This window comes from Poecilia reticulata, linkage group LG2 (assembly GCF_000633615.1).
Source record: "Poecilia reticulata strain Guanapo linkage group LG2, Guppy_female_1.0+MT, whole genome shotgun sequence".
In the NCBI taxonomy this organism is placed as follows: domain Eukaryota; kingdom Metazoa; phylum Chordata; class Actinopteri; order Cyprinodontiformes; family Poeciliidae; genus Poecilia; species Poecilia reticulata.
In genome coordinates, this window is record NC_024332.1 from 20460827 (window position 1) to 20477092 (window position 16266).

General features: G+C 35.0%; 1 protein-coding gene and 1 long non-coding RNA gene across 2 annotated transcripts; both read right to left on the reverse strand.

Annotated features, from left to right (window-relative positions):
- Positions 1 to 1682: 1682 nt before the first annotated feature.
- Positions 1683 to 2236, reverse strand: LOC103480643 (uncharacterized). Its single transcript, XR_536134.2, has 3 exons — positions 2200 to 2236; positions 2048 to 2124; positions 1683 to 1878 (listed from the first exon to the last, which is right to left on the reverse strand). It is a non-coding gene; the product is annotated as an uncharacterized LOC103480643 (long non-coding RNA).
- Positions 2237 to 12558: 10322 nt separating this feature from the next.
- On the reverse strand, positions 12559 to 15027 carry LOC103481206 (uncharacterized). Its single transcript, XM_017309137.1, has 5 exons — positions 14893 to 15027; positions 14605 to 14785; positions 13637 to 13778; positions 13298 to 13435; positions 12559 to 12919 (listed from the first exon to the last, which is right to left on the reverse strand). Exons 1-5 carry the CDS (start codon positions 14998 to 15000, stop codon positions 12559 to 12561), a joined length of 930 nt encoding a protein of 309 aa, XP_017164626.1. The 5' UTR covers positions 15001 to 15027.
- Between the last annotated feature and the right edge of the window lie 1239 nt (positions 15028 to 16266).

Consider the following 16266-nt stretch of genomic DNA (forward strand, 5'->3'; position numbering starts at 1 on the left):
AATTCAGAAGCTGGTTGCAAACAAACCAGCAGCAAAATGGCTGTTTGGTTGAGACAAACCACTAGTGCAAAAAGGGGGAGTCGGACTGTACAACTCCTACTAGAGACTTGTAGATGTTTTTGTGTCAACACATTATGCACAGTCAGTAATAATATTTACAAACAAGGTTTTGGGATGACCTGTGAAGACAYGGTTGCAGTGATCAATGCGACTAAAGATAAACACATGGATGAGTTTCTCAAAATCTTGCTTCCTCTAGCCTCTAATCCTGGAAATGTTTTTCATGTGATAGAAGGCCGACTTTGTAACCATTTTTACTGTGAATGTTTAGGTCAGAGTTATCCTTATGAAAGTATTTGTATTRTATAAAGKTTTTCACACAGATATAAAAATCCACTGCACTATTTTAGTTTATTGCCATAACTAAGTTTAGTCTAACTACTATTGAGACGAGATATTTCTACCTGTTGCTCGTTGTCACTTCTCRTCTCTCCAGGTCTGTAGATGCCAAAAGTAAAAGTGAAACTCAGACAACCATCACAGATCAACCAATAATTTATTCAACCAATCAAAAGCATGAAATCACACCAACATCCCAACATGATCATTGATCACCACAAACAAAAGGAAACATTAACCACCTTGATAAAGATACGTCTTCAGAGATCACCGTGTCTCACCCAGTGATTTGACTGACTGTTGTAGCTCACATACATTTATACGTCACTGTGTCCAGGTGGATTTTCTACCTGGGCCGTCATGCAGTGGCAGTCAGGAGATGGACGCTCTCCTTCATGATTATTTTCTACCCAGAGATAATCCAGGTGTTATTTTGAACAAAGTATTCTTCTCGAGAAAGTGAGTTTATCAGTACACTGGTACTGTCCACTAAGTTGTCTTCCCTATCATCCTAATCAGCCTCAGACTGGTTTCTGAGACCAAACAGCGCTCTCCTTGACCTCTCCTTGACCTCTCCTTGACCCCTCTGTCACCCCACATGTGACAGAGTTAAACAGAAGTTTGATTACAAAGAATTAATGCACATTCTATATAATGTTTATAAAGAAATTTGAATAGCAATCAGTTTAAGATCAATACACATTTAAAAATTAAATGTATAAGGTAATCCATATATCCTGCACACCTCTAAGAATTTAGTCTAATTCACAAAATCCTACTGATTTAATTACATCTTATTAACCCATAAATGAAAGACATTACTGTGTAATATTACTTAAAAATCACTCAAATCAAACTTGTATTCCCACACTAACTAAAACTAAAACAACCATAAGTCCCCAGATTTATTCAAAAGCACAAGAAGTAAAAACAGATAAACCCAGTAATATTTACTGCATGGATCAGATTCATCCTCATGTTTAGCCACTAGGGGGCAGCCTTTTCCTTAACCTGCACTGAACCGTCGCTCAGCAGGCGGACCTTTATATCTGCAGGCAGCCCTCGTCTGATCAGCTCATCTTTAATCTGCAGAAGAAAACATGAGATGAATGTGAGAAACAGTCAGTGGAGAATTATAAAATATACTGAACAGAATCTGATNAAAATCCTACTGATTTAATTACATCTTATTAACCCATAAATGAAAGACATTACTGTGTAATATTACTTAAAAATCACTCAAATCAAACTTGTATTCCCACACTAACTAAAACTAAAACAACCATAAGTCCCCAGATTTATTCAAAAGCACAAGAAGTAAAAACAGATAAACCCAGTAATATTTACTGCATGGATCAGATTCATCCTCATGTTTAGCCACTAGGGGGCAGCCTTTTCCTTAACCTGCACTGAACCGTCGCTCAGCAGGCGGACCTTTATATCTGCAGGCAGCCCTCGTCTGATCAGCTCATCTTTAATCTGCAGAAGAAAACATGAGATGAATGTGAGAAACAGTCAGTGGAGAATTATAAAATATACTGAACAGAATCTGATCAACATTAAAAACAGAATTTGACATTTGAGTGAAATSKRTTTGGWTTAAACTCAGGYTGTGATGGTTTGWGTTAAWGTCCAGGAAATCACTGACCGCTTTCTCGATTTCATCCTTGTTGTCTTTCAGTGACAGCGTAGTCGAGATCTTCAGCTTCAGAACCGTAAGACGAGCTGGAAGAACAAGAGATCAACATGGTATAAAGAACTACTTCCTGTTACTTTCACTCCTGTTTTCATCCTACTTACATGTTTTAGGAGGAGGACTTGCAGGTGGTATGTAGGGAACTGGGATAACAACAGCAGAAACATCATGAGTTTGGAAAATAACAAATAAAAATAAATTAAAGAAAGAATTGACTCACTTTTTCCAACCCTCACAAGGACACATCGAAGTTCAGACTGGTAGACAGAACTGGAGGCACTGTGGAGATAATTTAACACCAAAACTTTAATGTTAAACACTTTTAGAAATGGCCATTAAATAATGTTCAAAATAACCATAAAGGAGACATTTCATGCAAGATCCAGTTTTTTAGTCCTTAAATAATTTTTTGGGAGTACTTTGAGTGTCTAATTTGCCAAAAAATAAATAAAATTGATTCTCTCCTGATACTGCAAAGATATCTTTATATTTGTTGTGGGTTTTATTTTTCAGTTTGTTCATTTTTCTCTATTCATTATAACATTATCTAAGTTATGACATCACCACATTTTCTGTTGAACTGATAAATGAGGTCATGACTTCCAGCTAATCAGTTTTGTGAATCCACCATTTTTTCCCTCACAAGATTTTGTAGTTCAAGTTCAGTTTTGTCTAAGTTTCAAGTAAACAAGTTAAAATCTTTGGTTAGGGTGTATTAATGCAGAGAATTTCTTACATCGCCTCTCAGCATCAGATCCTCTTTGAAGGATCTGGTCAAATTAAAGTCTGTTTTTGGAGCCCTAACGGTTCACTGCTTCAGCAACCTGTGTCAGAATCAGGAGGGATTTTCCAACAGACATTTTGTATCACTGAAGGTGAAAATTATTATTTTACTTTTGTACTTAAGTACATTTCAGAACCTGTACCTTATACTTTTACTAAAGTAAACTAGTTATGTTTATCAGTCTTTATCAGACAAGTATCTGTATTTCTATTTATGTAGAGGATATGTGAATATTTGAATCTTCTGATCAGATCAGATACTGACTTTGCCTGGACARCAAAACAGATGGGATGAGTTTCTGCATCATCAATGGCAGACGGCGTCCATGTCAGGGTGAAATTTCCTGAACCAGATGAACTCTTGACCATGTTGACCGGTCCGCTGAACAGGAGCTCAGTGATCCTTTAACACACAGGAAACACATCAGTCTGGTTGGTTATATGTGCAAAATGCCCTGAAAACATATTTTTATGATGTAATTATCAAAATGCTCTGACAGATAAAAATAATTAATGTCCAGGTTTTATGTGTTTAGGATCAGTTGGAGTCACTGTGCTATTTTAACACAATAAAGATCAAATTTAAAATTTTTACCTTGAATTATGTCAAAACTTACCTCTGCTTATAAACAATATTTATTTTCTACTCACACAGACTGAGTCGCCTCTGCTGTGATGTTGATTTCTATCATCTCATTAACGTCTAAGAAGAACTGAGCTCCATGTTCAGGAGTTGGAGGCAGAAACCTGGGCAGATATTCACCTGCTGTGCAGGACGGAGCTGCAGGATCCACTGGAGCAACGCAGGGAAAAATAATGCAGATTAAATCATGAAACAGCAGAATTAAACTAACAACTGCTGTCAGTTTAAAGATAAATTCACTAAATTTACACAGTTGTCCATCTGAGTTGTTCTAATAATGTGGAATTTTCGTGTGTTACATTCTTTATGATCAACTTTCAACAGATAATTATTGAATACTAAATTTGTTTCTCTTTGCAGTGAAGCAACATAATTGAAACATGAAATCAAACCTTTGAAAGCAAACTGGACGGGGATTCTGCTCATAGAGCTGCTGGAGCTTATCGTCGTTGTTCCACTAGTGTAATGAGTCATATTGATGGTCTGTGTGGGAAAATCCTCCATCACCAGCTGAACTGCATATGAACCTTCATAGCTGCTGTTGGTTGGACTGAATGATAGAGAACAAGACTGGAAGAGGACAGAGAAAGAAATCAAAGATTATAAATCAAGTTTAATAACATTTTATTTACTGGATTTCATTATGGATTTTATTTGTGTTTGTCACAAATAAAACAAACACAAATAATATTAAATTAATATTTTAATAACTTAAAATATTAAGTTACTAAACTCAATATTCCTATTAACTTTAATGGAAATATTAATTTCTATTTAACTTAATTTACAGATTTCTGGCTATTATCACATCAACTGAGAATTCATGCTGAGAAAACAACGCAGCTAATTTTCAATTTTATTATTTTGTTGAACCACAAATATAAAGAGTTGGACTTTTTTCAAACCCCTGGGGTCGAGGACAAATATAAAAATAAAATCTGAGTATGAAATAAAATATGTTTATAGATTTTTGGCAGTGAGAAGAAGGTTGCTGAATGATTTTTAGCTTATAAATATAATAGTGTTATATGAATGTATCTACAGTGAAATGCAGTGAACTAATTTCAGATTAGTTTTTGAAACTATTTAAAGCTTCTTCCAAATATCCTGAGTCACAAGATGCTAAAAACTGTTTTTGCCAAATAAATTATATCACCAATAATTTACATTGAAATACTAGTAACTTCTTTTTGTAAATGGTTTGTGTTTTTGCACAAACAATTTTTTTATGAACTATTTACAAAATCAGAGACTCCAACAAACTACAAATTTCTGTATTTGTGTCTCTCCACCTTCAGACCGGATGGTTCCCACCTGTCAGGTTCTGTCCTGAAGCCTCCACTGTTTGCTTTACCATTTTGTCCACCAGGGGGCAGTGTTCACACACCTGAGTTTCAGTCAACCTTTTGCTAGTCTGTAGCTACAGTGTAGCTCATAATGTGTTTCATGCAGGGGTGAAAGTAACTTTGAATAACTAAAAACCATCACTGCCTCATTGTTCTCTGTCTCTCTGTTTGTATGTTTTGCAAAGGAAAGTTCAAACTCAAACAAAAATGTATCAATGGTTTACTTTACTGCACGCTGCACATTTCTGCTATTTCTAATTTCATTAATTTCAATAATGAAATTAGAAGACCTTGATGATATGAAAAAAAAATTAATTGCTAAGGTAGGCAGCAGGCATTTATGAATCAGTGATATTAGCTTGCTGCAGTTAAATCATTATTTAAAAGTCAGCAAATGTTTTATTTTTATATGGTCACATAATATGTTGTTCTGAATACCCTGGAAATCCCCCTTAACCTCCCATGTACACACACACACACACACACACACACACACACACCCACACACACACACACACCTACACACACACACACACACACGCATACTTACCGATGAGAGACTGAGGACAGACGGAGGTGTGCAGGTGTAGCACTCATATTTATCGGTACTGGATCCATGTCTGCATTGAACATTGTCTCCATCAGGGTCAAAGGTCAACAACCTGATATTTCTCTGACAGTTTGAGGGAACTCTGAGAGAACCAGAAAACAAACGTCACATTATATCCGAACCCCTGAGATCAAATAATCTGTTAAAATTATTTGATTTACATCGAGAAGCTTCGGGATATTGACTGATTTGTGCTTCAATACTTTTCTTCCATCATTTTTTAGGTACTTAAACTCTTGTTTGAAAATTGTTTGAGAAATTACAGAATGGTTCCTATGTTCAGTATGTCTAATTTGATCTGAATTTCACAGATTTGAAATTTTAACGGTAAATCTTATTTGTAAGTAATTCTTAATGAATTACAAAATCTGGTTTTGTTTCTATGCAACTCTTTGGTCTCTGTTACAGATAAAATTGATTTACAGTGTTTGGATCTCATTTTTCTTTACAAGAAAAAGAACAAAAAAAAACTTCTGAATCAAAATGCAGCTTATGCTCAATCAAAAATATCAAAGGTTTCAGGTATTTATTATTAACAACATATGAAAACTGGATTACCTCACAAGAGGAAGGATGCCGGTCAGTGGTGATGAATTAGGTCTGTTGATGTCGGATCGGTTTCTCTCTTCAATATACATCTGAGCGAAGCCAGATGAAACGCCGTTTCTGTTGTTTATCCAGGGTATTATTTTAATGTCCCATCTTCAATAGAAGATATTGGGAAGATTTATGATGTTACCAAGTTTCTAAAACACAGAAAATCTTACAGAGCAGCAGACCAGAAAACTGACTAGAGGAATTTTGGACTTCTTGGAAAAAACAGAAAATTATTAGATACAATTTTGCATGATGTTGTGATTCAGTCACCCAGAGTAGTAATTGTTCAAATTCCTTCCGATCCAAAAGTTGTACTCTCTCAGACACCATTCACCGCTGCTTTCATCAATCTTCTTAGTACAGCCGATACCACACTGCCATGACTCTAGCTCTCCACATGAGCTGTAGCTAAACTTATAGCGATGCACAGCCTGTAGATTTAAAGTGAAGAGGTGTTAGATACAAGATGATATTTTTTCAAAAGGGAAAATAAAAGAAACTTCAGAAAACCTGAACTTACTGTAAAACTGTCACCTTGTATATCTTTAGTGGTGTGAGAAAACACAGCACCAGTATAACCAGCTTTTGTCCAGCTGACCATCATCATCAGCGCAGAGAGCAACATGATGAACGAATTGGTTCTACTAAACAAAGATCATCAGAGACAGTCGGCTTTATACAGTCTCTCCTTATTCTCTCTGTTTACTGTTGGAAACATGGAAAACATTTTGTATGGACTGTATTTACATATTGAACCAGGAAATGTCGACACCTGATTCATAATAAGAAAAACATTTCCTAGGAGGTAAAATTTGCTCTTCAAACTGAAAAATATTAAATCTATTTCTGCTTCATCTCAATGTTTCCAAGTCCTGCAGCTCCACCAGGTTCATTATTTATCTCTCCTGGTCAGTTTTTGTATCTCAGTGAATATTTAAGATGTTCACAGATCAGAGCTGATCACTACCAGTTCACCACTGGTTTCACCAGATACAAACTTTAATGGCTGCAGACCAGCAGTTTATCTCTGCAGGAACATGGATTATATCCAACATATAATCCATGTTATGGTTTTTGATTGTTTTTATATTACATTTTTCCAGATGATTTTTAAACTGCTACTTGGTTTGGTGGAAATCCTTGTGCAGTCAGTGTTTAACTAGGAATCCGTAAATGATCAATATTATTTAAATATATTTATGTATTTAATTTGCTCTTCTGTCTGCTGAATATATAACAGTAATTTTAGTCCTTTTTTCTTTTTTGTCCAGAAAATTCTATGAACATGGTGTTTTTTACACTTCTACAAAAGATGGAAAGGTAGAACAACATCATGCAAAATGTTATTTTGCATTATGCTCATTAATATACACTTCATTGTTTGTTTACATGTTTTTGCAGGTGTGTGGAAATCACCTAACAGATGACCTTTACTTTCCTTTCTATGTCCTCAGTTGAACTTCTCCTTTTGCCCAACATTCACTATGTTCTAGTTTAAAATGTTATTTAGGTTAAAAGAGTTCAAATGTCTTTCATTCATCATCTCTGTAATATGAGAAAATCATTTTGTCTACCTGTTATGACTGGTTCAATGCAGTGGTTAAGGTGTAGAAAATGAGTATTTATTAAAAACTACAATGACTGTGATGTCAGTGGCGTAAAGCAAATGGTTGGATGTGTTGAGGTGCAAAAACAAAGACAAACTCAAATGTGCAAATATACTCAGAAAATCCAGACTTATTCCACAAAATAGAATTGAAAAGTTCCTTTGTTAGTAATTCCATCACCAAGTGAAAGACATTATAAATATTAATTAGATCCAATTAATATTTATATTTCGTAGTATGTTTAATACTTGCTGAAAGGTTATTTTCAAAAGGTACTGTTAATCTGACAAGCCTGATCAGGACATATGTCCTAATTTATTGAATAAAGCTGTCTGGCCTTCACATGCAAGTTTTGGCTTTATTCTTAGCACTAAAAAAGAAAAGATCTTCCAGTAACTGTGGGTACACCAGCGCTGTCCTCATTACTCGTTATTCCCCAGCCTCCCTGCCGACTTGCAACACAAAGTCACACTATTTTTTTAACCAAAACAACAGATATGATCACTTTCCAGGCACATTCAAATTTTTTTTTTTTTTTTTAAACTGGTCCTACAAGGAAACGGACAGTACACTGGGGTTTTTTTTTGTTTTGTTTTGTTTTCTTCTGCTGATGTCACAAAACAGGGAGAGGTCAAGCCAATGTAAATATGGCATGAAAAATTCATTTCTGTAGGTTTAAAAGAAAGTAAAAAATGTGAGAATATTCTGAGAAGCAAATTCAAATGCACAAGGAAGAAAACAAATGAACCAAGAAACTAAACTAAAAGGAATTAACTATATGGCAACACCTTAGTAACAATAATGGAAACAAAGAAGTTAAGTAAACCTGGCAAGATATGGCAAAGAAAATCAAAACCCAAGCAGCAATAAATCATGACAGCTGTTGTTTCTGCATCTCAAACTAATGATGAAATGACATGTTTACATTTTATATACCATCTTAGGAAAAGTTCCGCCTGAAATCGTAGTCTTGAGTATCTATGTCCAAGACATCAGGCTGCTTTTAGGAGACATCATCTTTCACCATAGCACAATAAATCTTACAACAGAACATAGATATTTTTTTAAATCTTGAGGCCCAGACAGTGTCTAGTTTTTGATGACTAAAACAGAAGTAGAAGACGAGTCCATTTCCGGGGCAATATTCATAATTCTTTAGAGTTTCTTTCTACATTTGACAGAGATTTCTGCATTTTGTCTGCAAATTTCTGTTAAATGGGGTCGTTTGAAATAAAATTATCCTTTGCTCGGATTAGTCAACGTCAAAACTCCATGTAGCTTTGTGATGGCAGGATTTTAAAAGTGATAGAATCCAAATATGCAAAACATTTGCTTGGAAGAAAAAAATGTAAAACATAAATACATGTTCTTTGAACTTTGATGCATTAACGCATAACAGAAAAGTTCAACTTGTTAATTTTACATAAATTAACAAGTTGATTTATGTAACAAGTTGATTGTTAGATAAATTAACAAGTTTTAATTCATCTAACAATCAACTTGTTAGATTGTTACATAACTTACTTTTTTAAGCTTGAGCTCGCCATCTAGTGGAGCAAAAGAGTAATATAAATCACATTACCATATTTTGTCAAGAAAGGCGAAGAGGACTCAAATGCAGAGAGGCAGAGGCGGGGAGTAGATTTGTTGTTTTAATTTTTAAGAAACCGATGAACAAAAACCGCATGAAAACCACAAGGAACACAGGAAGCCAGTTATAACGGGATTAAACGAGAGAAACCAGCCAGGAACGATGAGGAAGAGGTGATTAAATGCTGAACCAGTAGACACACTGATTGACTAACAGGTTGCAGCTGTGATGGGAAAAGGAAACTGCGAGAGAGAGAGAGAGAGAGAGAGAGAGAGAGAGAGAGAGAGAGAGAGAGAGAGAGAGGAAATGGCACAGGGAGCGAGGGAGAGTACTCAACTGGGAAAATTAATCTAACATTAAAAAAATAAGTGCCTGTACTGTATTTTATTAGTTGGTCTTTTGTGCTTCTCTGAAAGAATAATTCACTGTTGCAGTTATTAGGTACATGCTAGCCTGATTTTCATCAAAACATCTATCACAATGTTGATTTTAAGTGAAATTTGCTGCTCAGCACAACAGTCTCACTCTGGTTGTTGAACGCAGCACAAATACGGTGCAACGTGTTGCTGTGAACTGGCTGTCAGTGGGAGGAAAGGGTTTAGGTGAATATTGTTGTGTCCTGGGTTGTTTGAGTTGCTTTTGAGTTGGTTTATTCTATATCCTTAGTTCCATTTTATCAGATCCGTTTTGTTTCTATTTTACTTTAGTTCAGTCCTTCAATAATTCTAGTTTATTATGTTCCTTATTATATATTCTTTGTCACTGTAGTTTTTTTTCCTCTTTATCTAACAACTAAAATAAAGTTTATTTTATTTAATATATGATGCCAAGTTGTTTTTTAACATATGGTATTTTTCTGAAATATACATCAAAATGAGGTAAGGATAGATGGAAAAAATATATATAATTAACCACTAGGTGTCAGTGTTATAATATCTGGTGATCCATTTCTTCTGATGTTCATTTGCCAAGATGTAATTCCTTGTCTAATGAGTTTATCTAATTTCTGCTCGAGTAAAACCAAAACAGTTTAAAGATAAATTCAAGGCTAAATTATATTTTTTAAACTAATCTGTGTCTGCATGATGGAAATCAGAGTTGCTCTGTCAAAGAATAGATGTTCATAGATGAACATAAACATTCAGGTAATAAAATCACAGTATATGCTACATTAAAGCTCTTCTGTGGGGCTTGATTGATCAGAATTATCTCAATAACAATTTTGATCAGTCAATATGTAGAAATTAAGTGACAGAAACATTTCTTTACACCTATTTTTATTCTGTATGTGAACTTTCTACTCAAACATCTTTAAGCATGTATATTCATACTGGATTGGTGATATTACCAGATAATTCTGTGGGAGTTTAATGTTTAATTTGTTACATATTTCTGGTGTTGCTGTGGGGTCAATACACCTTTCAATGGAAGCACATCTGAAATAGTTCAAACTAATTAACACAGACAAATCCCATATGAAATAAAAATGTTTTTTCCATGTTTAAAGATAATAATTAACATTCAACTATTTGGTTATTATTTTCCTGATAATCAGGTGGTGACCTGACTTAGTAATTTTGACCTAAATTACTAGTTTTATTAATAAAAAAAATGGTGATTGGCACATTCAATAAAGTAAAATAAAGTATAAAAAAAAAAAAAGTAAAAAATAACAGTTATTGGTAGCTGAGCATTTTATGCTCTAAGCAGTTTGAGATTTTACTGATTTCACTAAATCAAGAAATGTCAATACTTTACATAATTTTTTTTATGAAATGTGAAATATTGCTTTAGCTGCACAATATAAAGCACACAAAGTACTTGGCTTTAGTAATGCTTTATTAATATTTTTATCTTAGTTTACTGTGAAACTAAGTTCGTCATTTTTAATTACTCCAAAATTATTTTTCCTGTTCAGTGTCAGTCCATTTAGTTAATCTTTTCCCGTAATTTTAGTTATTTATTTGCAAATTAAATAATTTTGATGTCACTTTTTAGCCTTAATTGGCTTGTTTAATAAAAACAAACCAATTATTCAATTTATTCATGAGCAGAGCAAAAAACATAGTACAAATTCAAAATTTGTAACTTAATTCATCCTTCATGTATAAAATAAATAATTTGGGTATGAACACTCGACCTTGAGGGATACCAGAAGTGATGCCAAATAATTATAAGCAGCTGTCATTCAGGTAAACACTTACCTCTTAATTATATAGCTCTCAACTAATGCATAACATTCCTTTTTTTAATCAACACATAATGATTTGTTATATCAAATTCTGATGAAATAATGCCAGAGATATGCTTGACCTGAAACCTAAACTTTTCTAATTGGTTGACAGTTTATTGCATTTGTCCTTTTCAGGTTCAGCTCGCCCTCTAGTGGAGCAGAAGTGTAACTGTTACCATTGATGCTTCACAGAAAGTTTTCTACTTCATAATCTCAGCTAGTACATTTTTTGTTGGAGGTTTTTGTATCAATATCTTTCTTTTCCAAAACATATTTCCTATGCAAACTAATCTAACATGCAATAACATCTGTTTATTTTGCACACAAAAAATACTAAAGAAATTTGGAAATACAAAAACAGAGAAAAAGAAATGACTTGAAACTTCAGAGAACGGTATATCGTATTAGATGTATATTTGGCCTTAGCTACTTGTTTTCACGGCCCTGAGGAGACGAACAATCATTGTTGGTGGCAGTCCTCGTCTGACCAGTTCATCTTTAATCTGCAGAGGAACACACAAGACTTCGTTTAGAGGAAATCAGTGGCGCATTATGAATTGTTCTGGAATTGTTCTGAATTTGTGTTTGTCATTCTGACATAACTAAATTGTCTTTTTTTAATAAGTGAGATTTGACTTTGATTTGCTTCTGCTCTCAGATTTAAGACAAGACATTCTTAGCGAGAGACAAAACAGGCATAAGGAAGGAAAAATATCAGAAACTGACAGTATCAACTTAACCAGGCAAATGACAGAAAATAGATTATGATCAGTATTAGAGTTCATTTGGTTACTGACCTGTTTCACAATTGTTTCATAATCCTCTTCCAGTGATACAGAGATCTTACCATTCAGAGCCACAACATAATCTAGAAGGAAATAAATATTTTTATTCAGAAAATAAAAACATCATTTCTACTTTCAGCATGATGGTCGAGTAAACATCAACTGTAGTCAGACTTACACGGCCCTGAAGCAGGTGTTGAATTTGTAGGTAAGGATGTGGCTGTAATCATAGTTCAGAGGTGGGTAGTTGGCTTGTTGTAGTTGGGAATTAGGTTGTAGTAGTTGGGGGTTGGGTTGTAGTAGTTGGGGGTTGGGTTGTTGTAGTTGGGGGTTGGGTTGTAGTAGTTGGGTTGTTGTAGTTGGGGGTTGGGTTGTAGTAGTTGGGGGTTGGGTTGTAGTAGTTTGGGGTTGGGTTGTAGTTGGGGAACGGCTTGTAGTCGTTGGTGATTGGGTTGTGGCCTTTGGGGATTGGGTTGTGGTCTTTGGGGATTGGGTTGTTGTCATTGGGGATTGGGTTTTTGTAGTTGGGGATTGGGTTGTTGTAGTTTGGAATTTGATTGTTGTAGTTGGGGATTTGGTAGTTGGGGATTGGGTAGTTGCAGTTGGGGATTTGGTTGTAGTAGGTATAACTGCAATTGTTGGCTTACCTAAGAAAAGTGCATTAGTAAAAAATATCAAGTAATGAAAATAACTTGTTCAATTACACAATAAGGAAAAATTCAAGAATTATTCAACTCACTGTTTCCAACTGTTACAATGACGCAGCGAAGCTCAGACTGATACCGAGAACTGGAGACACTGTRGAAGTATATTCAAATGTAAATATGTTATTAATTCACTGGAAAAAACAAAAATTTGGCTGCAAACTCATACACAAAACCACTCCATAGATATATAAACAATAGATATCAATGCTTGACAAAAAGGATGTCATTGTGATGTGATGTATTGTTTTATTTAGGTTTTTGTACATCTCAAGTTTGATGTTTATCAGACTAGATACTGACGTTGCCTGGATAACAAAACAGATGGGGTGACTTTCTCCACCTTCAGCCGCAGATGGTGTCCACATCAGAGAGAAGCTTCCTGATCCCAATGAACTCTTATTTACGTTGTACGGCCCGCTGTACAGGAGCTCAGTTAATCTTTACCAAACAGGAAATGCAGAGAGTAGTTAGACATATTTTCTAAGGTTTCAAGCAGCTGCTTTTCTTGATGTCATAATCTAAACATGTTGACAGACATCTGACTCAGGCATGAATTCTTTTCTCAACAATAGATAAGATCTGACTCCTGATTGGGTGGCATGATATACTTAGAGCTAAAATCATTTTACTATTACTTACGTGGCTTGAGCTGCCTCTGCTCTGATGGTGATCACCAGCGTCTGATTGACTGATGTGTAGAGCTGAGCTCTGTTGTTTGGAGTTGGACTCAGGAACCTGGGCAGATATTGACCTTCTGTGCAGGACGGTGCTGCAGCGTCCACTGCAACAATACAGGGAAACCACAAACTCAGCCATGCTGAAGGAAATACTGACTCATCTGTTTATACAACAGTCCACCATCTAAATGTATTAGTTCAGATCATAAACCGTGATAAAATGTCATGCAAAGTGCCTCGAGATGATATTTGCTGTGTATTGGCACCAAAGTCAAAAAGCATGCCATCGTGCTTCTACCACTTCTTGTTGTCTTCTTTGTCTTTTCTGGTATAAAACTATAGCTTATTGCTAATATAAGTAGCAACTTGAAGTTAAAAAATCATAGCTGTAACTTTAAGTTACTTGTTAAGTTACTTTTAGTAACTTATTTTAACTGTAAATTGTTACTTTTAGTAGCAATAAGCTATAGTTTTATACTCTTAGTAACAACTTATTGTAACTAATCATGGTTGTTACTGTAGGTTTTTACTTGTTAAGTTTTTGTATTTATTGTTACTATAAGTTACTATATGCTGTAATATATAGTAACTTATAGTACTATTTGTTACAACAATATGTTCATACTGTAAGTTGCACTACATCTTATAGTAACACCTTATAGCTGTTACTATACGTTGTAGCTACAACGTATAGTAACTATAACTTATGGTAACAACTATATGTTTTGTTACTATAAGTTAAAGTTATAGAAGTTATAGTTATAAAGCATAGTAACAACTGTAACTTATTACTTATAGTAGTAGCTACCAGATGTTTCTACTGGCTGATGTTATTACTGCCAAATACAAAAATTTCAATATTTCTGAAAATCCATCCCATCATTAAAAACAGGTTAATGATGTTAATGATGATAATGATGACAGTTCTACCTTTTAAAATGAACTGGATGGGTATTTTGCTGATGGCATCACTGGTTGTTTTCTGCACCTGAGAACCACCAGTTTGGGTCAGAGTGATGGTCTGCAGGGGAAAGTCCTCCATCACCATCTGGACCACATATGAACCTTGGCTGCTGCTTGCAGATGAGCTGAACAATAAAGTACAAGAGGACTGCAAGAAGAAAAAAGGAAACGGTCAAAATAAACAAAATAGTTTGTGCCAAATAATATCTAACCCCATAATATGAATCCGACATGAGTTCAGCTGCTGATGCTTACAGATGAGATGCTGAGGACAGACGGAGTCGTGCAATCCGTACACTCTGACAAGGCGCTGGAGGCAAATCTACATCTAACATCGTCTCCATCGGGGTCAAAGGTCAACATGCTTATGTTTCTCTGACAGTTTTTAGGAACTCTGTGATAGAAAATATATTCAAACATATGTCATGAAGAGTCTTTAACAATCATGGTAAAATGTAAAAATGATCTTCTTTCTATTTTAAGGCTGTTTGATTTTTTTATTTATTTATTTATTTATTTATTTTTAATCTCACTGGACAGGAAACGTGATCTAGTTTTTACCAGGTTCTGAAATTTTTAAAGGTCTACTATTGTGCTTTCTTGAAAGAAATAGGATTGGTCTGTGGACTATATAAAACAAGTTTACTAAATTTAATACACAAAATCATTCTTAGATATTGATCAGCTCATTTAGAAATGCACTGTTTTAGAGCTATGTCACAATTATGCAAATGAGCTGCTGCTGGTCAAGCCCTCCTGTTTCCATCAGCCCCTGCTGTAAGCACTGCATTGGCTACAAACAAATGTACAGTGGTACAACCAAACATCTTTGACTCTGAAGCAGAAGAAGAGCCACAACTGCTGAAGGATTAAACACTGGATCTGACACACATTTACATCGTTATTTTTTTGGCAAAAATGAAATGAAGCAACACAACTCTATTCTGTTTCTGGGAGAAAATGGACAAAAGTTCTGTACTGCAGCAAACAGCAGCCATTGTACAGCATAACCAGAAGAATAAATTTGTTGTCTCTTGTAATGAAGTGGTTGGAGCTTCATTTGTGTGTAAAAATGGGTTCAGCATGGGCTTGCTAGCTAAAAAGCAAAAAATGTGATGCAACAATTTAGAAGTTTTTGAACCAAGCTGTTTGTTCAAAAACCAGCAGAACATTTATTCTCAAAGGAATGGCTGGGTGGTTTAGTTTAGTTTAGTTTAGTTTAGTTTAGTTTAGTTTAGTTTAGTTTAGTTTAGTTTAGTTTAGTACAATCAAATGATAAAAGATTAGATTTCAGAATCCCCAAAGATTTAACTTACAGAAGTAGATCCGTTTATGTAAGCGTCCTTTGGGTAGTAGGTCATCATGACGCCATAGAAATGTGAAGCGTAAGAATCGCTGACCAGCAGCAGCAGCAGWACCACAGAGAGGAACATGATGGCTGTGAAAGTGTCTCCACACAAAGTCAGAGTTTGTTAGGAACCAGGAGGTTTGATGGTTTGACAGCATGTGATTCACGCCCTCTCACTGCTTACTGTCTGTCCCGGAAATTTGACTTTACACAGAAACCTGGCATGAGGAACGCTTATTTGACTGAAAGATAATGATCAGAGATAAAGTGAGGGAAGTGAA